This window comes from Rhinoderma darwinii, chromosome 4 (assembly GCF_050947455.1).
Source record: "Rhinoderma darwinii isolate aRhiDar2 chromosome 4, aRhiDar2.hap1, whole genome shotgun sequence".
Classification (NCBI taxonomy): Eukaryota; Metazoa; Chordata; class Amphibia; order Anura; family Rhinodermatidae; genus Rhinoderma; species Rhinoderma darwinii.
The window spans coordinates 3,280,453-3,305,981 of NC_134690.1; the positions used below are offsets into that span (position 1 = coordinate 3,280,453).

Genomic DNA, 25,529 nt, shown 5'->3' on the forward strand with positions numbered 1-25,529 from the left:
CTGTAAATGTTATTTCTGCTATATCTGCCCCAGTCACCTGTAAGTGCTCTTATTAGTAGCTAGATCTGCCCCGGTCACTTGTAAGTGCTATTATTATCTGCTAGATCTATACCGATCATCTGTAAGTGCTATTATTATCTGCCAGGCTTGTCCAGGTCACATGTCAGTAATATTATTATCTATTAGATTTGCCACGGTGACCTGAAGTGCTAATAATATCTACTAGATCAGTTGCAGGCACATTTTAGTGCTATTATTATCTGAAAAAATATGCCCTAGTCACCTGTAAGTGTTATTATTTTCTGCTAGATCTGCCCCGGACACGTGTTATTATTATATACTAGATTTGCCCCGGTCACCTAGAAGGCTTATTAAAAATTGCTATATCTGGACTATAAAATAAGTGTTATTTTTATCTGCTAAATCTGCCCTAGTCATCTGTAAGTATTACTAATATCGGCCAGATTTAGCCCGATCACTTGTAAACTTGGAAGTGTTCTTATTATCTGCTAAATCTGCTATACTCACGTGTAAGTGTTATTATTATCTTCTAGATCTGCCCTGGTCACCTGTAAGTGCTATTATTATCTGCAAGTTCTGCCCCCATCACCTGTAAATGTTCTTATAATTACTTAGATCTGCCCTGTCACCTGCATATGCTATCAGTATCTGCTAGATCTATACCCGCCACTTATAAGTGCTATTATTTTCTGCTAAAATTGCCGTTGTCATTTGTAAGTGTTGTTGTTATTATTATCTGCTAGATCTGACCTTTTCACCTGTAAGCGTTATTTCTGCTAGATATGCCCTGGTCACCTGTAAGTTCTCTTATTATTAACTAGATCTGCCCCGGTCACCAGTAAGTGCTATTATTATGTACTAGTCTTGTCCCAGTCACTTGTAAGTCCTATTATTATCTCCTAGATATATACACCAGTCAGTTGTAAGTGCTTTTATTATCATCTACTAGATCTATACCGGTCATCTATAAGTGCTATTATTATCTGCTAGATCAGCCCCGGTTACCGGTAAGTGTTATTATTATGTGCTAGATATATACCGGTTACCTGTAAGTGCTATTATTATCTGCTAGATCAGTCCAGGTTACTGGGAAGTGATATTATCTGCTAGATCTGCTCCGTTTACTTGTAAGTGCTATTATTATCTGCTAGGTCTTCCCCGGTCACCCGCAAGTGTTATTATTATCTGCTAGATCTGCTCCGGTCACTTGTAAGTGCTATTAATATCTGCTAGATCTATACCGTTCACATGTAAGTGCTATAATTATCTGCTAGGTTTGCCACAGGCACATTTTAGTGCTATTATTATCTACAAAATCTGCCCTATTCACCTGTAAATGCTGTCATTATCTGCTAGATCTGCTCCGGTCACTTGTAAGTGCTATTAATATCTGCTAGATCTATACCGTTCACATGTAAGTGCTATAATTATCTGCTAGGTTTGCCCCAGGCACATTTTAGTGCTATTATTATCTACAAAATCTGCCCTATTCACCTGTAAATGCTGTCATTATCTGCTAGATCTATACTGGCCACGTATAAGTGCTATTATTTTCTGCTAAAATTGCCCTAGTCATCTGCAAGTGTTGTTATTATTATCTGATAGATCTGCCCTTGTCATCTGTAGGTATTATTATATGCTAGATCTTTCCCCCGATTATCTGTAAGTGTTAATAGTATCTGCTAGATCTGCCCTAGACATCTGTAAGTGTTTTTATTATCTTCAAGATTTGCCCTGGTCACCTGTAATTGTTATTATAATTTGCTATAACTGCCACATTTACCTGTAAGTGTTATTTTAGCTAGATCTATCCTGGTTATCTGTAAGAAGTTATTTTTTTAAGTGCTATTGTTATCTGCTTGTTTTTTACCGGTCACCTTTAAGTGCTATTATTATCTGCTAGACCTTCCCTAGTCACCCGTGTTAATATTATCTACTAGATCTGCTCCGTTCACTTGTAAGTGCTATTAATATCTGCTAGATCTATATCGATCACATGTAAGTGCTATTATTATCTGCTAGGTTTGCCCCGGGCACATTTTAGTGCTATTATTATCTGCAAAATCTTCCCTAGTCACCTGTAAATGCTGGTATTATCTGCTGGATCTATACCGGTCACCTATAAGTGCTATGAGTTTCTGCTAAAATTGCCCTAGTCATCTGTAAGTGTTGTTATTATTATCTGCTAGATCTGCCCTGGTCATCTGTAAGTATTATTTGCTAGATCTTTCCCCTGATCATCTGTAAGTGTTAATAGTATCTGCTAGATCTGCCCTGGACATCTGTAAGTGTTTTTATTATCTTCAAGATTTGCCCTGGTCACCTGTAATTGTTATTATAATTTGCTAGAACTGCCACATTTACATGTAAGTCTTATTTTAGCTAGATGTATCCTATCTGTAAGTGTTATTTTTATCTGCTGGGTCTATTGTGGTCACCTGCAAGTCATTTTATTACTTGCAAAATTAGCCCCGGTCACCTTTAAGTGCTACTATTATCTGCAGGATCTGCCCTGTTAACCTGTAATGTTATTATTTTCTTCTAGATCTGCCGTGACCATCTGTTAGATTTATTAATATCTGCTAGATTTAACCTGGTCAATTGCAAGTGTTTTTATTATCTTCTAAGTCCAGGGGCGTAGCTAGGGCACGCAGGTGGAGAATGCTCCCCCAGGGCTCATCGATGATGGGAAGGGTAGTGCCGCAGTGCAGTTGTATTAAAGGAGTTGATCGCTGCTGATAGGTAACCTGTATGCCGGGAGGCTGCAGCAGCGATGAACTATCTGATCGGCATACAGGGCGCCTATCAGCAGCGATCAGTGGGGGGTGGTGGTGCTAGCGACTCCATATTTAATTGTATCTGCCTCCTCATTATGCAAATACAATTGAATACTATGGTGGAGAAGCTCCCTGCTCCGCCATCATTAGGCTACAGGCCATATTAGGCGCATATCAGATGCTGGGATGGATTTTACACAATTGTGTCAGAGCAGGTAATGGGGCTAGGTAAGTATTTTTTTTGTTTCTTTCTACTAAGGGGAGGATATGTAGCACCATTTGTAAGGGGGACTGTGTGGCATCATCTACAAGGGGGGCTGTGTGGCACCATCTACAGAGCGTCTGTGTGGCATATACAGGGGGGCTGTGTGGCATCTGCCCCGGTCACATGCAAGACTTATTAATATTTGCTATATTTGGCCCAGTTACTTATAAGTGTTGGAGAAAAAAGTGAACCACAATCCAGCGCTGGGTGAAAGTAAAAAGGAACTCCTGTTCCAATTTTATTGATATACCAGTCAATAGAACTAAATAGAATAGTTCTGCGATGTGGAGAGTACAGGGATGAGTGATGGGTAAAGGATCAAAGTTTTCCTTGTTGGAATGTGCCTACGCGTTTCTGACACGTCTCGTGTCCTTATTCATGGCATGCATGAATACTCTGTGTTCACTCCTGACCTTTATTTCCGGTATTGTTTGTTCAAAGGGACAATTATTCATCAGCTGTGTCTCCAGAGGTCAAAGAGTCAGAAAGCCGGTAAATGTACCAGTGGTTGTTATTTATGTATTTTATGTAATTATAAGGGTTAACTGTTTTAGAGCTTAATAACAGTGAAAAATGTAATAATAATATTTGTTCTAACGAAATTCGTTCAAAGGTTTAAATTGAATCTTCAGAGAGAAAATTACTAATCAGCTGTGTCTCCAGAGGTCAAAGACTCAGAAAAGCCAGTAAATGTACCAGTGATTGTTATTTGTTTATTGTATATAATTGTAAGAGTAAAGTGATTTGAAGCTTGAGAATAGTATGAGGTGTGAGAATAATATTATTACTAACGAAATTCGTTCGGATATTTACGTTAAATCATGCTTTCACTAACTATAAATTAAATGTGTGAACTGATAATTATTTTTTTATACTCCCTAGTTTTTAAGAGATTAGATATGGGTTGTCTTATGTGTATTTTTGGTTGTTGATTAGGAAATTAGTAATTGAGATATATACCGTAGGAAAAGGGAGCAAGATGTGAACTCAGAGTACCTGCAGAAATAGGCTGGGAAAATTAACAATAAAATAGAAGAGAAACAAAGATTAAAAAACAGAAGTAAAAACATGAAGTATGTTGCAGAGAAAAATGATTATTAGACTCAAGCAGCAAACGTAAAGGGTAAAGTAGTTCATGAACAAATATGTCTCAGCTATTACTTAGGCAGTACAATGAATGATATTGCATATATAGGCTTGTGAAGGATGGTTTATTTGCTTATATTCTCTGTATGAAATTACATTGTGAATTATCAAGCAGGAGGCCGAATTACTAAGATATGTAATATGTGAAAGTGATGATAATGTTTAAATGATTTAGTTTCGTGCAGCAGCCATCTTGTCTGGAGTTCCCATCTTGGTTCTTTTGTAGTGAATAGGAAAGTCATTGTTCCTTTAATACAAGTAATGTTGATTTTGTATGTTTTATCTTTGAGCTTGGTTCCCATGCGAAGTTGGTAGAGAATGGACAGGGAGTAAGAAGGGAGGGTGGCAAGTATGCGTGAAGGAAGGTCTCTCCCCCCCCCCATCTCCACGAGAACATTCTGTCCAAGAGAGATAAGGCCACCTGCAAACCTAATGTGTGAAGAATTATAATGATGTATCTGGGATGTATTTTATTGTATGCTTTTTACTGAATAGCAAATATTGTCACATTGTCTCTGATTGGTTAACCTCAAGCCTACACCGCTTCTGATTTTCAGTTTAACAGTTTGAGTCTGGTAATAAATCCTTCAGAGGAGTATTTTTGAACATATCAGCAGTGTCTGTGTGTTTTCTTCTCCTCTCTCGATATATATCGGTGAAATATCCTAATTAGGATACTGACTAATGGGGTCTGGCTGTAATGACGGGGGTAAGAAAACAGATAAGTGAGCCCTAATCTACCCGTCACTCAGTCCCTGCCTACTTGCAACGACCCGCCCTAGGCGACGGGGTACAACTGGGCGACAGTCCCTACGCTCAATAAGTGCACGACAGACAAACAGACAAGGGTACACAGAAGCAAGGGAAAAGGGGCAGTTGCCCACTGCAACACCGAGAGCAACAAGAGTGGTGAACAAACTGAGTCAAACCAGGAGAGTACGAGGTGCCAAACGCAGAGGAGGAGAGTAGTGAACAAGCCGAGTCAAACCAGGAGTGTACGAGGTACCAAAAGCAGAGCAGGAGAGTAGTCAGTAAGCCAGGGTCAATATGAAGCAGGGTCAAATAGATCAAGAAGCTTCAGCAGGGCCAGGAAACCAAATGAGAAGAATCACAAGCAAGGAGGAACAGGAAAGGCAGGTATAAATAGACAGAGGGCGGGAGCTAGCTCCGTCTGGCCAGGCTATGATAGGCTCTCCCACTCCTAAGCCTGCCATCCTGAGTGGTGGAAGATGGAGTCAGTCTCCCAGACATAGAAGCAGGTGCAGACTGATTACCTATGGGCGTGGATACAGAAGCTGTGCCTGGCAGATCCTTAACAGTACCCCCCCCTTTTATGAGGGGCCAACGGACCCTTTCTAGATGGACCTGGTTTATTGGGGAAACGAAGGTGGAACCTCCTGACCAATACCCCAGCGTGAACATCCCAGGCGGGTACCCAAGTCCTCTCCTCAGGCCAGTGTCCTCTCCAATGGACCAGGTACTGGAGGGAGCCTTGGACCATCTTGCTGTCCACAATCTGGGCCACCTCGAATTCTACCCCCTCAGGGGTGAGAACGGGGACAAGAGGCTTGCTCGAGGGAGCCAAAGACGGAGAGCAGCGTTTAAGGAGGGAGGCATGAAACACGTCGTGTACTCGAAAAGATGGGTGCAACTCCAGTCGGAAAGAGACAGGATTGAGGACTTCAATGACCTTGTACGGCCCTATAAACCGGGGAGCAAACTTCTTGGACGGGACTTTAAGGCGCAAGTTCTTTGACGATAGCGACACCAGATCCCCGACCATAAACAAGGGGTTAGCAGAACGTCTTCTATCTGCCTGAGTCTTTTGTATGCTCTGGGACGCCTCTAGGTTCTTCTGAACCTGGGCCCAGACTGTGCACAGTTCCCGATGAACGACCTCTACCTCGGGATTGTTGGAACTACCAGGTGAAACGGAGGAGAACCGTGGATTAAACCCAAAATTACAGAAAAAGGGGGAGACCCCTGACGAGTTACTTACCCGGTTATTAAGGGAAAATTCGGTGAGGGGGATGAATGAGACCCAATCATATTGACAGTCAGAGATAAAACACCTTAAATATTGTTCTAGAGACTGATTAGTCCTCTCAGTTTGGCCATTAGTTTCAGGATGGAAGGCAGAGGAGAAGGACAGATCAATCTCCAACTTTTTACAGAAGGCTCTCCAAAACAAGGAAACAAATTGTACCCCTCTGTCAGAAACAATATTGACGGGGACCCCATGGAGACGCAGGATATGTTTGACAAACAAGGTAGCTAACGTCTTAGCATTGGGTAGTTTTTTGAGGGGCACAAAGTGGCACATCTTATTGAAGCGGTCTACTACAACCCACACCACCGACTTGCCTTGAGATGGAGGCAAATCGGTGATAAAATCCATGGAGATATGGGTCCAAGGTCTCTGGGGAATGGGCAAAGAACGTAGTAAGCCCACTGGTCGGGACCTGGGAGTCTTGGACCTAGCACAAACCTCACAAGCGGCGACGTAAGCCTTAACGTCCTTAGGCAACTTAGGCCACCAATAGTTTCTGGCAATCAGGTGCTTGGTACCCAGGATGCCTGGATGACCCGATAGAGCGGAGTCATGATTTTCCCTAAGTACCCTTAGCCGGAATTGCTGGGGAACAAACAGCTTGTTCTCAGGAAGGTTCCCGGGAGCTGAACATTGATTAGCAGCAATTTCAGAAACTAAATCAGAATCAATAGAGGAAATGATTATACCTGGAGGCAAAATACAAGCAGGATCTTCCTCCAAAGGAGGGCTGGCCATGAAGCTACGCGACAGTGCATCAGCCTTAATATTTTTAGACCCAGCCCTATAGGTAACCAAAAAGTTGAATCTGGTAAAAAATAACGCCCATCGAGCTTGTCTCGGGTTTAGCCTCTGGGCAGATTCTAGGAAAACCAGATTCTTGTGGTCGGTAAGGACCGTTACCTGGTGCCTAGCCCCCTCCAGGAAGTGGCACCACTCTTCAAATGCCCATTTAATGGCTAAGAGTTTGCGGTTGCCAATATCATAGTTACTCTCAGTGGGCGAAAACTTCCTGGAGAAGTAGGCACAGGGGCGGAGATGGGTGAGGGACCTGGTACCCTGGGACAAGACAGCCCCCACTCCCACCTCGGACGCGTCAACCTCCACAATAAATGGCTCCATTTGGTTGGGCTGAACCAACACCGGGGCCGAGATAAAGCACTTCTTAAGGACCTCAAAAGCCTGGACAGCCTCAGGAGGCCAGCGGAGGAGAACAGCACCCTTGCGAGTGAGATCCGTAAGAGGCTTAGCAATGACCTTGAAGTTAGCAATAAATCTCCTGTAATAATTAGCGAACCCCAAGAAGCACTGTAACGCCTTCAGGGAGGCAGGTTGGACCCATTCCACCACAGCCTGGACCTTGGCGGGGTCCATGCGGAATTCATGAGGAGTGAGGATTTGACCCAAAAATGGTATCTCCTGCACCCCAAACAAACATTTTTCGGTCTTCGCAAACAGTTTGTTTTCCCGAAGGACCTGGAGCACCTTCCTGACATGCTCAATGTGGGGGGACCAGTTCTTGGAAAACACAAGTATGTCATCAAGGTACACTACAAGAAATACCCCCAGGTAATCTCTTAAAATCTAATTTATGAAATTCTGGAAGACCGCGGTTGCATTACACAACCAAAAGGGCATGACGAGGCATTCAAAATGACCTTCGGGCGTGTTAAACGCAGTCTTCCACTCATCCCCCTCTTTGATGCGGATAAGGTTATACGCCCCCCCCCCCCCGTAGATCAAACTTAGAGAACCATTGGGCCCCCTGAACCTGATTAAAGAGATCAGGAATCAAAGCAAGGGGATACTGGTTCCTTACAGTGACCTTATTCAAGTTACGGTAGTCAATGCATGGCCTAAGACCACCATCCTTCTTCCCTACGAAGAAGAAGCCAGCACCTACCGGAGAAGTAGAGGGGTGAATGTAACCCTTGGCCAGGCATTCCTGGATATATTCTCTCATGGGAGAAATAGAATTAACAGAAAAACATGATGTCAAGCATTCATTACCCCATTTGGTAAGATCCCCAGTATTCCAGTCAAACGTGGGATTATGCAACTGCAACCAGGGAAGGCCTAAAACCAAATCGGACGATAATCCCTGCATCAACAGTACAGAGCACTGCTCCAAATGCATGGAGCCAACAAGAAGTTCAAAAATAGGGGTATGCTCTGTAAAATAACCATTAGCAAGAGGAGTGGAGTCGATACTTATAGTGCAAAATGTATTCCTACAGGTAACAAGTATAAACGACTAAAATTAAACCCCACATGGCTTACACCTTCTGTGAAAGGGGCAATACATGACAAAAAAAGGGCATTTAAAAAATACAAATCTGAGGGTACATCTGCAGCCTTTGTAAAATATAAAGAGCTTAATAAAATCTGTAAAAATGTAATAAAATCAGCAAAAATACAAAATAAAAGGCAGGTGGCCAAGGATAGTAAAACAAATCCTAAAAAATTCTTCACGCATATAAATGCAAAAAAGCCCAGGTCTGAACATGTAGGACCCTTAGATAGTGGTAATGGGGAGTTGGTCACAGGGGATCAAGAGAAGGCAGAGTTACTAAATGGGTTCTTTAGCTCTGTATATACAACTTAAGAAGGAGCAGCTGATGTAGCCGCTGCCGGTGCTGTTAATATATCAGTTGATATACTGAATTGGATGAATGTAGATATGGTCCAAGCTAAATAAAATAAAATAAATGTACACAAGGCCCCGGGACCAGATAGGTTACACCCTAGAGTTCTTAAAGAGCTTAGTTCAGTTATTTCTGTCCCCCTCTTCATAATATTTAGAGAGTCTCTCATGAGTGGTATAGTGCAAAGGGACTGGCGCAGGGCAAATGTGGTGCCTATTTTCAAAATGGGGCTCTAGGTCTTCGCCGGGTAATTATAGACCAGTAAGCTTAACATCAATTGTGGGGAAAATGTTTGAGGGGCTATTGAGGGACTATATACAGAATTATGTGACAATAAATAGTATTATAAGTGACAGCCAGCATGGTTTTACAAAGGACAGAAGCTGTCAAACCAACCTGATTTGTTTTTATGAAGAGGTAAGCAGAAGCCTAGACAGAGGGGCCGCTGTGGATTTAGTGTTTTTGGACTTTGCAAAGGCATTTGACACTGTCCCCCATAGACGTCTAATGGGTAAATTAAGGACTATAGGTTTAGAAAGTATAGTTTGTAATTGGATTGAGAATTGGCTCAAGGACCGTATCCAGAGAGTTGTGGTCAATGATTCCTACTCTGAATGGTCCCCAAGTATAAGTGGTGTACCCCAGGGTTCAGTGCTGGGACCACTATTATTCAACTTATTTATTAATGATATAGAGGATGGGATTAATAGCACTATTTCTATTTTTGCAGATGACACCAAGCTATGTAATATAGTTCAGACTATGGAAGATGTTTGTGAATTACAGGCAGATTTAAACAAACTAAGTGTTTGGGCGTCCACTTGGCAAATGAAGTTTAATGTAGATAAATGTAAAGTTATGCACCTGGGTACGAAAAACCTGCAAGCATCATATGTCCTAGGGGGAGCTACACTGGCGGATTCACTTGTTGAGAAGGATCTGGGTGTACTTGTAAATCATAAACTAAATTTCATCATGCAGTGTCAATCAGCTGCTTCAAAGGCCAGCAAAATATTGTCGTGTATCAAAAGAGGCATGGACTCGCGGGACAGGGATGTAATATTACCACTTTACAAAGCATTGGTGAGGCCTCATCTAGAATATGCAGTCCAGTTCTGGGCTCCAGTTCATAGAAAGGATGCCCTGGAGTTGGAAAAAATACAAAGAAGAGCAACAAAGCTAATAAGGGGCATGGAGAATCTAAGTTATGAGGAAAGATTAAAAGAACTAAACCTATTTAGCCTTGAGAAAAGACGACTAAGGGGGGACATGATTAACTTATATAAATATATGAATGGCGCATACAAAAAATATGGTGAAATCCTGTTCCATGTAAATCCCCCTCAAAAAACAAGGGGGCACGCCCTCCGTCTGGAGAAAAAAAGGTTCAACCTGCAGAGGCGACAAGCCTTCTTTACTGTGAGAACTGTGAATCTATGGAATAGCCTACCGCAGGAGCCGTCACAGCAGGGACAGGAGACACCGCAGGAGCCGTCACAGCAGGGACAGGAGATGCTGCAAAAAAGGGTTAGATAATTTCCTAGAACAAAAAAATATTAACTGCTATGTGTAGAAATTTTTTACTTCCCCTTTCCCATCCCACTTCCCCTTTCCCATCCCTTGGTTGAACTTGATGGACATGTGTCTTTTTTCAACCGTACAAACTATGTAACTATGTAACTATGTAACTATGATACCCACTACCTGGACAGGTTTAGGCAAATCAATCAAAGGCATATCTAGAGACATAGCAAATTCCACAGACATGATATTAGCAGACGACCCTGAATCCACGAAGGCACTGCCGGTAGCAGACCTACCACCAAAAGAAACCTGAAAGGGAAGTAAGATTTTATTATGTTTCATATTTACGAGAAATACCTGTGCGCCCAAGTGACCTCCCCGATGATCACTTAGGTGCGGAACTTTTCCGGCTGCTTATTCTTATGCCTAGGACAGGTGTTCACTTGATGCTTGTCATCCCCACAATAGAAGCAGAGACCATTCTTCCTGCGGAACTCTCTACGTTGTTGGGGGGACTTGGAGGCTCCGAGTTGCATAGGTACCTCCGAGTCTTCCGTGGAAGAACGAAGCAACAAAACCTCGGGAGGAATCATGGGGGAGTCAGAGGAGAAAACACAAAAACGTTCACGTTGTCGTTCCCTGAGACGTCGGTCAAGTCGTACCGCTAAAGCCATAACCTGGTCTAGGGAGTCAGAAGAGGGATAGCTAACTAGCAGGTCTTTCAGGGCATTCGACAGACCCAACCTAAACTCGCACCTTAAGGCAGGGTCATTCCACCGAGAAGCTACGCACCACTTCCTAAAGTCAGAGCAATACTCCTCAACAGGTCTCTTACCCTGACGTAAGGTCACCAGCTGACTTTTGGCAAAGGCAGTCCTGTCAGTCTCGTCATAAATGAGTCAGAGAGCGGAAAATAAAAGATCAACAGAGGAAAGTTCAGGGGCGTCAGGAGCCAAGGAGAAGGCCCATTCTTGGGGCCCTTCCTGGAGCTGAGACATAATTATACCCACCCGCTGGCTCTCAGAACCTGAGGAGTGCGGCTTTAAGCGAAAATAGAGCTTACAACTCTCCCGAAAGGAGAGAAAAGTCTTCCGGTCCCCTGAGAACCGGTCAGGCAACTTGAGGTGGGGTTCAAGAGGTGAGGTGAGGGGCACTACCATGGTAGCATCAGGCTGGTTGACCCTCTGAGCCAGGGCCTGGACCTGTAAGGAGAGACCCTGCATTTGCAGAGCCAGGGTCTCAAGGGGGTCCATAGTAGTGTGAGGGACCAGGGTAGACTAGGTATAGGGCTTGTGATTATGTAATGACGGGGGTAAGGAAACAGAAAGGTGAGCCCTAATCTACCCACCACTCAGTCCCTGCCTACTTGCATCGACCCGCCCTAGGCGATGGGGTACAACTGGGCGACAGTCCCTACCCTCAATAAGTGCACGACAGACAAACAGACAAGGGTACACAGAAGCAAGGGAAAAGGGGCAGTTGCCCACGGCAACACCGAGAGCAACAAGAGTGGTGAACGAGCTGAGTCAAACCAGGAGTGTACGAGGTACCAAACGCAGAGCAGGAGAGTAGTCAGTAAGCCAGGGTCAATATGAAGCAGGGTCAAATAGATCAAGAAGCTGCAGCAGGGCCAGGAAACCAAATGAGAAGAATCACAAGCAAGGAGGAACAGGAAAGGCAGGTATAAATAGACAGAGGACGGGAGCTAGCTCCCTCTGGCCAGGCTATGATAGGCTCTCCCACTCCTAAGCCTGCCACCCTGAGTGGTGGAAGATGGAGTCAGTCTCTCAGACATAGAAGCAGGTGCAGACTGATTACCTATGGGCGTGGATACAGAAGCTGTGGCTGGCAGATCCTTAACACTGGCCTTGAGAGTCTGTTTGGACTCGTATAAATTTCAGTCTAATATATTTTGAGCGATGGATTTCCATGACAGTAATGGTGCCGTTAAACCCCGGAGATTGCACATCTGATAAGCTGTCACTGGAGAGGTCTGGCTTTGCATCTATGAATTACAAAAAAACCGCGGTAGGTAAGGTCTTATTCTTACACCATTCACACATGTATTGCGTAAGCCTTGGAATCTAGCTGTCATGACGTCACATCTTCTGGACGAGGCCTCCTTAGCCAGCAGTGGGTTGAAAAATGGATCCAAAAAGGTATGTTGAAGCTTTTTGTGTGATGAAGGATTGCAGGTGTGTACGTGATCTTAAACTGTTGATATGAAAGACATGAGAGAATTTTTGCCAGGAATTACATTGTTAACCATTGTGAGAAGTGTAAGACCTCCACCTTTGGAATACAGTGACGTAGCGCATGGCGGAGATAAGTCGTAACTCACATGTGAAGTATTTGAAATGAAAAGATTGTAGTCTGTGCTTGCTGCTCTGTTGTAGCGTAATTTTTTATTTAGTTGTGTAAAATTGTTGAGGATTAATAGTTGTTCTGTTACCCGTTTGTCTGGGATTATAGTTGGGAGGTATTGACTGTTTGTAGGTGAGAGGAAAGTTGGATAGTTGTGAGTAATATCCTGTAGTACCACAGGGGCTTCAATGGTTAAGTCCTGATAATGTAGAATCCAGTGCAAGGAGAAGCAAATGTGTCGATATTGAATTTGCACTCAATACCATTACCCAGTGCAATAGGGAAAACTTTGAATACTGTATTAGAAAATAATTTATATTTTCCTAATTTATTGCCAGCAAGTGATATTGTGTGTAAGGGTCCATAAACCAGTTGTATGCATTGCCAGACTGGCATAAGGTGGGAATCAGTACAGACAGATTTCTAGCACATGTGATAATCCGGCATATACACTTTGATGTAAAATAACATCCAAGTAATTTAGTCTGTAGTAGAATAACATCAGACCGCTGGATTGAATACCATTGTAATATAACATCCTGTATTCAATGAATGACCCTGACACTTACCCCAGATGCCACCTGTGTTGTAGTAGTAATTACAGTGAAGGACATTGGTATTGGCTCAGACCCAGAGCCCCTAAATAAATCATCACCAACATACATAACAGCCCCCTAGACTACAACCCACAGAGTGAACGGCTGAGCGGGGAGGATAATATATATGCTACCAAATATAATTTGCATGTGAAACCATTGCAAAGTGCTAGAGGAAAGAGTTTGGGATATATGCTACATCACAGGCTGTATGAACCAAAAGACACCCCCCGGCAGCAAGTGTTACCAACTCCTGCTTGAATCAATGGAGGTTCATAAATGTCGATTGTGTTGAAGAATTTGCTCTTGTAATTGTTGATTGGCAGCATTTTGTCTGTTCTTGATGTTCAATACAGTGAGGGATCAGAGGATCCTACTGCTAGAATGTCTGGAGGAACGACTTTTGATATCGTATTGGTAAGACAGTCTAGGAGATAGACTGGTCTGAGATATCTGTTGGCAAACGTGGCCTGTTTGCCTGGAGGTGGGGAATTTACCGGAAATCACCCTACTGCTCTCCGACCATGGGGTCAGGAGGAATTTGGACAAAGATGCTTTGGGGCACTGGTCCCGGCCAACATTACTTTAATTGTAAAGTATGTGAAGGCAAAATAACACACTGTGAAAAAAATAGTTGAAGAGGCTGGCAGCCGTAAGATGGATGTTTGCATGTGATAAAGAGAATGGTTTGTGGAATGTTGAGAAAGGGAGTGGAGTGCCAGGACAAGGCAGAAGTTAAAAGGACAAAGCAGGTGATTACAGGTGGTTACAAGTAAGATGATGTGAGAAAGAACAATTTAAATACAGGTGTAAATTTTCATTGGAAGAGTGAAGAAAACGGAGCAGTCGGTTATATTGCAGTGACTAATGTGGGTCAGAACGGGGGGAGTGTAATGTGAACGGGTGTGATGTGACATCTGTGTGATGTGTGTAATGTAACATGTGTGATGTGATGAGACATCAGTGTGATGTGTGATGTGTGTAATGTAACATGTCTGAAGTTTGAAACTAATGGCCACAATAAAAGCAGAACTATATTGTATGTTTCTTATTTTTAACAGCAGTAATGTCTAAAAATGTTAGTGTTTTGTGTATGGGGTTAAAATCAGTTCCACTTTTTTTTTCCATTTTTTATGTAATGTGTCTTATCTTCGCGCACGCGCAGTCGTCTGTAACTACACCAAGCGAGAAAAATATTACAGCCGGCTAGATCTGTTTGTAAAAAGATAAAAGCTATACTGCATATTAATGTGTTATGATGTGATAAGATTTAATGTTGGAATGTTTTGATGTTGATTCAAATGAATTAAAATACAGATATTTGTGAGACACGGGGTCTTGAAAATGTATGTGCCCCCTCTGTTCCCTATTTTTATGTATAGTTTATTGGTTTGCAGTAATTAATATTACCAGATATATTATTTTCTGTGTTATTGAATAACTAATTACAATTGTTTTGTTTTTTGTTTTCACACATGAGGCACGTGCTATGGTGCTGCCTAAATGTTATTTTTGAAAATGTGAGATGTTTTACAGGTAAATGGTTGCAGGTCATTTTAAAGATAAAATTTATTTTTGTCAGGAGAAAGTCATTTTTTTTTTGTTCCAGGCTGTTGTGTATTACAGGGGGTTAAACTAGTGCCCCCCCCCCCGATGGAGTGCCCAATCTCATTATGTTGATATGTAGTTTTGAACCCTGCTACATTACTTTCGCAGAGTCCAAATAGGAGGGAATGGTGAAGGGACTGATCAGGTAGTTTTGTTTTGTGTTTTATTTTGTTTTGAATTAATGAATTTGATTCTAGGAGGTTTACAAAATGTGTATGAGCTTCAAGGAGTAACCCAGATTAAATGTGTATGACAGTAACCTACATTTTGAGTTTTTTTCTGTGTAGATAGTTCCAGATCTTTCCAAAACGGTGAATATGGCACTGGGTAAACTGTGCTGTAGTCTCCACCCAATATGAGGTATTGTGTAAGAGACCATCCCCCTCCAGCAAATTTACACAGGAGGCAGAGGTGACGTCACCCACAGATGAATCTTTACAGATTTAGATGGGAAGATGGCAAAACAAAAAAAAATTGTCTGAACATTGTTTATTTTATGCCATATTTCAGTAACATATTTTGTTTGTTTTTGTATTAATCAGGTATTTACAGGACCTGGTGGGTGGGATTTACAAGTGTTCTGGATTATCAGATGAATGTGGAACAATAAAACTCCACCCTTTTGAAATGTTCTATCTATATGTGACATGGGTTTCCAATGTAAATTTGTAATGTAGACATACTTCATCATATACAGTATGTGTAGAACAGGATACGAGGCACAAGGTAAATTACCAAGAAACCACTCTCACCTTCTTGTTCATCTCAAGGAGCGGAGCTGGAGGTGCTCGCTGAGGCCTGTAACCTGGCAGAAGGTAAGACGGCCGACATTTACACTGACTCTAGGTACGCTTTTGGCATCCCCCACAATTATGGGCCCATTGGTAGTAGGAATTTTATTGGATCATCGGGTAAGCCAATTGAGAAAGCAAGAGAGGACAGAACTGACAACAAGGGTATGTGCAGCCAGGTATCAGTAAATTGGCTTGTCCCTGGATACAATAATGCCACCACTAGGTTTGTAGCAGCCGGCATGATGTGCTCACGGCGTGACATAGGTAAAACAGCAAAGGTACCTGTGAAAAGTGCAGATTACCAGCCCCAACGACTGCAGAACATACAACTACCCGAGGTAGAAGTGTATGACAATGTGCTCGTGTGTGTAGACCTGTTCTCAGGGGGGCCTGACGCCCGGCCTGTATTTTCCCCACTGCAGACGTTGTGTGTAAGTGACAGGGGAACAGTGTTATCCCAAGTATTTAACTGATGTTTGTACAATAAGATATCAGCAGTTCTCCAGATGTTATTCCAAAGTTAGTTTGTTTAATAACTGTATTTAAGAAGTGTTGTGGGAATATTAAATACTGAAGTTAAGTTTTATGTAAAGTTCTGGACCAGCCTTTCCATTGGACTATTAGAGTCATGTGTCAGATAAAAGGTACAGAAGTGGAATATTCCCATTTGAATTTTTTTTTAGTTATTTGTTTTTTGTCGTTGTTATTGTGAAAGGAAAATTTGGTGCAGTGTTTGTGTGTGTGTGTATGTATATATATATATATATATATATATATATATATATATATATAAAGAAGAAAAATGAGTTTGCATGTATCACTTTTAGTTATTGCTCAATGTAAACGTTTGATGTAAAGATGTTATTTGTTAATGGTTTTTTTCAAATTGATTATTTGATTAAGATCAATTAATGTTTATAACTTTTATAATTACATACAATACATAAATAACAACCGCCAGTACATTTACCGGCTTTCTGACTCTTTGACCTCTGGAGACACAGCTGATGAATAATTGTCTCTTTGAACAAACAATACCGGAAATAAAGGTCAGGAGTGAACACAGAGTATTCATGCATGCCATGAATAAGGACACGAGACGTGTCAGAAATGCGTAGGCACATTCCAACAAGGAAAACTTTGATCCTTTACCCATCACTCATCCCTGTACTCTCCACATCGCAGAACTATTCTATTTAGTTCTTTTTACTGGTATATCAATAAAATTGGAACAGGAGTTCCTTTTTACTTTCACCCAGCGCTGGATTGTGGTTCACTTTTTTCTCCTGTTGTTTGCCGCTGGCCGTGCGGGAATCCGGGCACTGTCTGTTCCCAGACACAACGAATGGTGAGCTGGAGGTCCTCCTCCCCCCTCTTCTCCACTTACAATATCTTGTACTTATAAGTGTCATTATTATCTGCTTAATCTGCCCTAGTCACCTGTAATTAATATTAATATCTGCCCAGTGGTAGGGGTTGCGATGGTCCCGCTTCCATCTTTATCAGTTCAATTAAATCCCTTGCTCCAGCTTTCACTGTGCCATAAGCGGCTTTGCACAGGCAGGCACGATGTAGTGATGTAATCATGCCTGTCTGCACCGAGTCACTTACAGCACAGTGCAGAGGAGGAGAAGGATCTCCTCCACCCGTCGTGGGAACGGGGATAGGTAAGTAATTATGTTATTTTTTTTTCTATTAGGCACACATGTGGACATTTTTACTGGGTATGGGGGGCTGATATGGTGGCTGCTAATGGGAGAATTATACTGTTCGTGCGGGCATTATACTGTATACGGGGCATTATACTGTATAGGACATCTATGTGGGCATTATACTGTATGGGGGCATTATACTGTATGGGGCAGCTGTGTGTGGCAATAGACAGTGGGGGCAGCTATGGGAAGGCATTATACTGTGGGGGCAGCTATGGGGGATATTATACTGTGGGAGCAGCTATGGAGAGCATTATACTGTATAAGGCAGTAATGGGGGTATTATACTGTGTGGTGGCATTATACTGTGGGGGAAGCTATGGGGGATATTATACCGTTGTGGCAGCTATTGGTGGAAAAATACTATGGGGGCAGCTATGCGGGGCATTATACTGTGGGGGAAGCTGTTAGGAGCATTATACTGTGAGGGAAGCTTATTATCTGCAAGATCTACCCTGGTCACTTGTAAGTGTGATTATTAGCTGCTAGGTCTGCCCCGGTCAAGTGTAAGTGATAATATTATCTTCTGGATTGCCCCGTCACATGTAAGTGCTATTATTATTCTTCTGTTAGATCTGCCCTGGTCATCTGTAAGTGCTTTTATTATATGCTAGATCAGTACCGGTCACCTGTAAGTGCTAACTGGGGCACTAAACCAATGAATACTTGAAAATAGGATACAAATCTCATTGGACATTGATATCAAGGCCCTAAGGCACAAGACACCAGAAAATAGGTCACTAAACCACTGGTGACCAGGCACTGGGTCACTAACCACAGAACACCAAAAACTAAGGCACTAAACTACCTTACCCCAGCTAATAGAACACTAATCTACTGTACATTTAGACTAGGACACTAAAATAAAGAACATTAGGCACTGGAAAGCGAAAACACCCATTACCAGGGAATAAATTATAAAATTGTTGGACACTAGGGCACTAATCACCGAGACCATTGACATTAACCCACTAGACACTTGAGACTAGAACTTTATCTCATTGGGCACCATAGACCAAGGCAGTACACCACTAGATACCAGGGAACGGGGCACTAAATGACTGCACACCAGGGACTAATACCAAAAATTACTTGCTACCAGGGGCTAGAGCAATAAGCTGCTGGACATTTCAAATTACGACCCTAACACGGGAGACACTGAGGCACTAAATCACTGGAAATCGAGGACTCGAGCACTAAACCATTGGACCACAAGTACCTGGGTACTAAACTACGAGACTACAGAGACTTGGGAACTAAACCACTGAATACCAGAGAATGGGGCACTAAAGCATTGGACACCAGAGACTAGGGCACTAAACAACTGGAATCAGAGAAAGGGGCACTTATTCACTAGACACCAGAGACTAGAGAACTAAATCACTGGACACCAGAGCCTGGAAAACAAAATCACTGGACACCAGAGACAAGGGTTCTAAACCACTGGACACCAGAGACTGAACAACAAACCATTGGGCACCAGAGAGTAGGGTACTAAACTACTGGACACCAAAGAAAGGGGCACTTATTCACTTGACACCAGAGACTAGAGATCTAAATCACTGGACACCACAGACTGGAGAAATAAATCACTGGATACCAGAGTCAAGGGTTCTAAACCACTGGACACCAGAGATTGGAGAACAAACCACTGGGCACCAGAGATTGGGGGCAATAAGCCACTAGACAAAAGAAACTGGTGCACCAAACCACCAGACACCAGAGACTGGGTCACTAAACCACTAGACACCAGAGACTGGGAAACTAAACTACCGGACACCAGTGACTGGAGAACTAAACCACTGGACACCAGAGACTAGAGCACTAAACCACTGGAAACCAGAGTCTAAAGAACTAAAACTATAAACCCAAGAGACCGGAGAACTAAAACACTGGACACAAGAGACAGGCGCACTAAACCACTGGATACCAGAGACTGGTACACGTATCCATTGAGCATCAGAGACAGGGGCACTAAACCAGTGGACACCAGAGACTGGAAAATTAAACCACTGGGCACCAGAGACTGGGACACTAAACTACTGGACACCAGAGACTGGAGCACTAAACCACTAGACACTAGAGATTGGGGCACTAAACCAAGAGATTGGAGCACTAAAATACTGGACAACAGAGATTGGAGAAATAAACCAATGGATTCCCAAGACTGGGGCACCAAACTAATAGACACCAGAGACTGGAGAACAAAAACACTTGACACAAGATACTGGAGAACTAAACCACCGGACACAAAAGACTGGGGCACTAAACTACTAGACACCAGAGACAGGGTAACTAAACCACTGGACATTGGAGACTGGGGCACTTATCTACTGGACAATAAATGCTGTGTAATATTTCTGTAACGAGTCTCTGCTATAAATGATTGTTGCTTATTTCAATAATACTGTAATACAAATAAGAAGCAGATAATAACTATTGTATGTAAAGAACAGATGACACCCCGGCTGCAGCTAAATCCAGAGCACATTGAGATGTATTATACTGAAGTGTATAAAAGGGGGGGGGAGATGCTGACATCTAGTACATTGTCTTCTGTCCTACACCATGCTTCATGACCCTGCGCTCTACAGACACCTGCTCCTGTTCTGTTATATTGGGGTCCCCTGTCCTATTACATGCTTTATGACCCTGCGCTCTACAGATACCTGCTCCTGTTCTGTGTTATATTGGGGTGCCCTGTCCCACACCATGCTTCATGACCCTGACACTCTCTTGTTCTGTGTTATATGGGGGTGTTCTGCATTATTTGGGAGCCTCATGCGCAGACCTCTACTCTCAGCACACACCAGGACTGCCCTGTTACTTGTACTGATTCTGTATGTCACACATTGTAGATCACAGAATCCTCCCCCAGCCTGTCATCTGCATCTAGCCAAGATTGTTGAGGATTATGAATATTTTCAGGATGGAGACATCATTATCGGAGGAGTTTTCACTGTCAACTTTTTTATGAATGGATTTAAACAACGTGGCAGTTTTCATTGTTACATCTGTTTGGGGTAAGTGAGAACAGATCAGTGTTCAGGACCCTCATGTACAGTCAGTGTAAGGAGACGTAGGCAGTCAAGAATCTGCACTTGTCGCTCCCTTACTCCATTATTTGCAGAGATGTGCTGTAGTGTCATTTATGGGAATCCAGTCAGTTGGTTCAATTTGTGGCCAAAAATTGCTGAAATGTTTACACACAGTTTACAGCATAAAGGAGGTTTTCTCGTTACCTACATTGATGTCCGTTATATATTATGATGGGGGGGATGAGTTATAATGGAATAATAGATTCATTCATTGACATGCTGCAGTCTCTCACATTTACTATTACTCAGCAGTGGATGTCAGCTCATATGACAAGTCATCATTGTGATGACAGAGGCTCCAGAGCAGTCTACCCAGTGAGATGAAGGCTCCTGACACTGTCCAGTAGAGGGTCATCCCATTTTATAGATCTTCTGCTGCTAGAAATCTTCTTGGGCTTCCACACTGTTATATGATGTCCTTCAGGTTCAGTCTTTCTCAGACCGAGCTTGTCTCACAGAAGTAAAAAATCCTTCTTAACCCCACAAGTGTTAGGACGTTCCTGCGCTGGACTCCTCTGGTTGGCGTCTCTCACCTCCATGTCACACATGATGGACAGATCTGTTGGTCAGTCTTGCTCTGTACCATGTGCTGCTGCAGGAGGCAGGTCAGGTTCTCTGTGCAGGAGGGACTGGAAGCGGAGACAGCTCTGCTTATTTATCAGGAGGTGGATGAAGAAGAGGGGGAGATGGAAACATTAACAACAGCTTAAGGAAGAAGAACATCGTGACCAAACATCTGCTGGTGGCACATGTTAGGTGTGAGAATGAAAATAAACAGGGTGAAGAATTTCAGTAAGGAGTGCAGCGTGATGTCTCCCGGTCCACCAGCTGCCTTACAGGTTACTGGATTAGAAAAACTTGCCTGATTTATTCAAAAAACTGCACCACAACGGTCCACATGTTGTGTGTGGTGTTGCAGCTCAGTCCCATTTGCTCCAATGTAGCTGAGCTAAAATAGTACATTTTACAGCTTTCTTGGCACAGTTCCCAAAGAAGCCAACAGTGCAAATCGCAGGGTCAAGCATTTTTTCACAGCATGTCCCGTGTTTTATTGTCAAAGCGCTCTATTGACCAACATTTTGTGGGTATAAAAAGATCTTCATTTTATTGAAGAAGTGTTACAGTCTTACACTATGTTGGGCTCTGTCAATTATCTGCAGTTATAAATACCAGCCCCGTGTACAGGAGGCTCAGACATTCCTGTGCAACGACAAGTGAGAAGTAAATTCCCAGGTTTTACATTCTTTAGCTGTGGAAACTGTTGGTTCTTCTACGACATCGAAACATTGATTGCGACATCGACTTTTACTATTTTACTATTGGGAGGACATCTGCAGACTTACATAGTCACATAGTACGGTAAAAAAAGACATGTCCATCAAGTTCAACCAAGAAATGTGAGAAAAGGAAAGGTTGAGAGAAAGGGAAGGCATGGAAGAAAGGGAAAATATGAAAGAAAGGTATCGGAGAAAGGGAACAAATTGGAGAAAGGGAACAAATTGGAGAAAGGGATGGAATGGGAGAAAGGGAAGGGATGGAAGAAAGGGTAGAGATGGAAGAAAGGGAAGGAATTGGAGAAAGGGAAGTGAAGGAAGAAAGTTAAGAGAAGGAGGAAAGGAAACGGATGGGAGAAAGGGAAAGGATGAGCGGAAGGGAAGGGATGAAAGAAAGGGAAGGGATGGAAGAAAGGGAAAGGATGGAAGGGATTGGAGAAAGGGAAAGGATGAGAGAAAGGAAAGGGATGGGAGAAACTGTAGACATTGATTTATCCCTATTGATCAAGAAGAAGGTTTAAAAAACAAAACAAAAAAAACTTGTAAACTTTTATCCAGAATGCCTGCTCCATTGTTGTATATTAACTCCTCGTGTGCATATTCCAATACTGTTGTTCTCATAATATAATTAACCCACCCAGATACAGACCTAACACCATTTTATTCAAGAGGTTAATTTAATTGTTAGACGTTCAGACAAATTTAACCAAGAAGTCATTACAGACATTTGTCTCATAAATTCATCCCCCATTTCAAAAAGATTCCGGCATGGCGGTCAACAAACAAATGAGCATTAAGTGTAACCGTTCAGCGTAACCATCATTTTTTTCCTGGAAATTTATTTACGCCCACACTTTCTTTTTTAAGAAAATGTTCAGTGTGATTTTTAGTATTTCTTGTATTGTACTTTCCTGGGCATGGTGTGTTTCCTGACTATTGCTGGTACTCGAGCATGGAAGTGTGTAGACAATTTATTTTTCATTTATGTATTAGTCTTGTTTAAAATCGTGGAATGTAACGTAAACCAAAGTAGGTCACTGAAAGCAACGAACCTCCGGCACACGCCATGATTACTGAGCAAGGATATATGGTACCTCACCAACAGGAGACATGAATTCCTGTATATACACAAGACTGGACCAGCAGGTGACAACAGAGAGGAACAGTGGGACTACCCAAAACCACAGCTATGGAGGATACAGCAGACAGACAAACCCACATACCAGCTAAGGAGTAGAAGTAGCCCCCCGCCGCTTCTAGAGGCATCTGTTATTACACTGGTGGTCACTATCATAACTAGTTACTATGGAGGAGCCCCAACCAAAGAGCCAGAGGAGGAACACACTCTACAGCAAATGTATCAGACATAGGCGCCAGCCTGGCCCCACCCATTATTACTCTGGCCACACCTCCAATACCAACCTGATCTTATCGGAGACGCATCATTTTTTAATTACTAATTATGAATCTATATTGAATAATTTATTTCTAATCTGTGTATTTTTCTGATTGTTATTTTTTTTCTATTTTTTTTGCATGGTTATGGGGCGGCCATCTTGTCTGAGCTGCTGCAGTTCTAAAGATTTGATTTACAGCAGACGTCAGGACATCTCAGTCAAATGTGTCAGGTTGACTCCCCATTGTCCTCCATTGTTCTCTACTCCAATCTAGTTCTCCAATCTATGGCCAATTTCATGTTGTAGGTCAGCACTGTAGTCCAGGCACATGCAATCTATGATTGACCCTTCTTTCAGGACATGTGTTGTATTCTGGGAGATGGCAGGTATTGGGGACTAACTCACTGACTCCTGGACACACATTGGTCATGGGGTTAGTTACTTATTGGAGCCGGTAGTTTTCGGGTCACATTGCGATCTACCAATATTTCTATACTGTTCTTAGAGTCCGTGTCTATCATCCTTGACCGCAGATCTTAATGTTCTATTTTTCTCTGATCTGTGTGTGATTGAACCTTTTACACTATCACAGTCACCTTTTATATCATTTTCTATCATCTCCACAGACCCGTGCCTCTGTATTACAAGTATCTTCTGACTTTCCGTTTTGCCATTGAGGAAATTAACCGAGATCAGACAATTTTACCTAATATCTCCCTCGGATATCACGTATACGACTCGTGCTCCGATAGCAAGAAAGCGGTGAAAAGTGTCCTACAGATTTTATCAGGACCGAGAACGACTGTCCCCAATTATTCCTGTACCGGGCAGAGGAAGGTAGCTGGTTTTATTGGAGATCACAGTTCAGAAACTACCGTGTCCATGGCTCAGATACTGGCATTATACGGATACTCACAAGTAGGTGGTATTCCCTTACATATTGTAATAACTGGTCAATACTAAGGGATTGGTAAAATCAGGTCCTGGAGATTCATGAAGGAACACTTGTAAGAACTGCTGGGATCAGTAGTTCTACCACCGTCCCCGGCTCCTTTAAGTTATTCCAAATGAGCCTAGAACAGGAAAGAACGACAATAGAGTAATTCTGCCAGTAAATTGTAAAAATGGAAGGTTTATTTGTACTCACAAAAAAAGTTATAAAACAGCCCGACCCTGGGTTTCACTGTATCGGCTTCTTCCGGGGCATGCAAGGCGGGCATCACAGATGTCTTTTAAACCATTTTTTTTTAAAAACAACCTAAAAGTCAATGTAATTGTATTTTCCCTTAATAAACAGGTGCGGTATAACTACATCGTATGCGATATACAAAAATAAATATAAAACATTTTTAAATAAAAATACCGACATATGCAGAGGAAACATAATTGCTGTTCAGAGATCCCCTAAATTAATGTACAAAATATTATCAAAATGACAAACATGATGTATCCATATAGTACAAAGTGATGACCTCCATAAGTAAATGCCACTAAAAAGAACTACAAATATCCCGATACCAGAGTAAGAGGATCGAGGGGTAGGATCCATCCAGAAAGGAACGAAGATGAACTAATTCATAAACAGGGGAAACTATGGAACCAAAGCCGATCACATGATGTGATTCATCCAATAGAAAAGGGTATAGTGAGCTCATTCATAAAGAGAAGAGCTGTGTAACTACTCCCGATCACATGGTAAGAACTGACCAATCACAAGGTGGCTGTATCTTTTATCATCTTGTTTGCTCTATGGATCCCTCCCCCAGCACCCTCCATCAAATGTGGGATGCTCTGCAGTTAGCGCGGCTCCAGATACCTGAGACCACCGACCAGCACCTTATTGAGTCCCTCATAGCCCGTCTAGCTGCTGTCCGTGCTGCACACGACGGTTACTCAAGATATTAGCTGCTGATAATAATAATGAGACTCCACTGTGTATGTCCTGAGCATCACATGAAAAGCAAGACACAAAAATATTTTCAGTAAGACCAAAAAATCCATAAGCCATACAGAACAAAATAGTCCAAAATTAACAATCTCTATGAATCCATACATTTGGAGAAACTCCCCCCCCCCCCCTACAAATACTGTATATACAAAAAGTTAAAAAACATAATTAGAAACAACCTCAGATGAAGACGACCACAGCCCCAGCCACATAAATATCAAGTCACAGTCTATATATTAGTGGCCCATCAAACGAGGTTCAATGTCTAGAACAAGATCCTCGGTGTAAAGAGACCAAAAGGTATTTATAT

General features: G+C 42.4%; 1 protein-coding gene across 1 annotated transcript in view; it reads left to right on the forward strand.

Annotated features, from left to right (window-relative positions):
- LOC142759039 (vomeronasal type-2 receptor 26-like) overlaps positions 1-25,529 on the forward strand; it is a 58,548-nt gene that overhangs the window by 2,390 nt on the left and 30,629 nt on the right. The window contains 3 exon segments of the mRNA XM_075860860.1: positions 1,012-1,028; positions 20,361-20,525; positions 23,898-24,189. Coding sequence (XP_075716975.1) covers positions 1,012-1,028; positions 20,361-20,525; positions 23,898-24,189 — 474 coding nt within the window.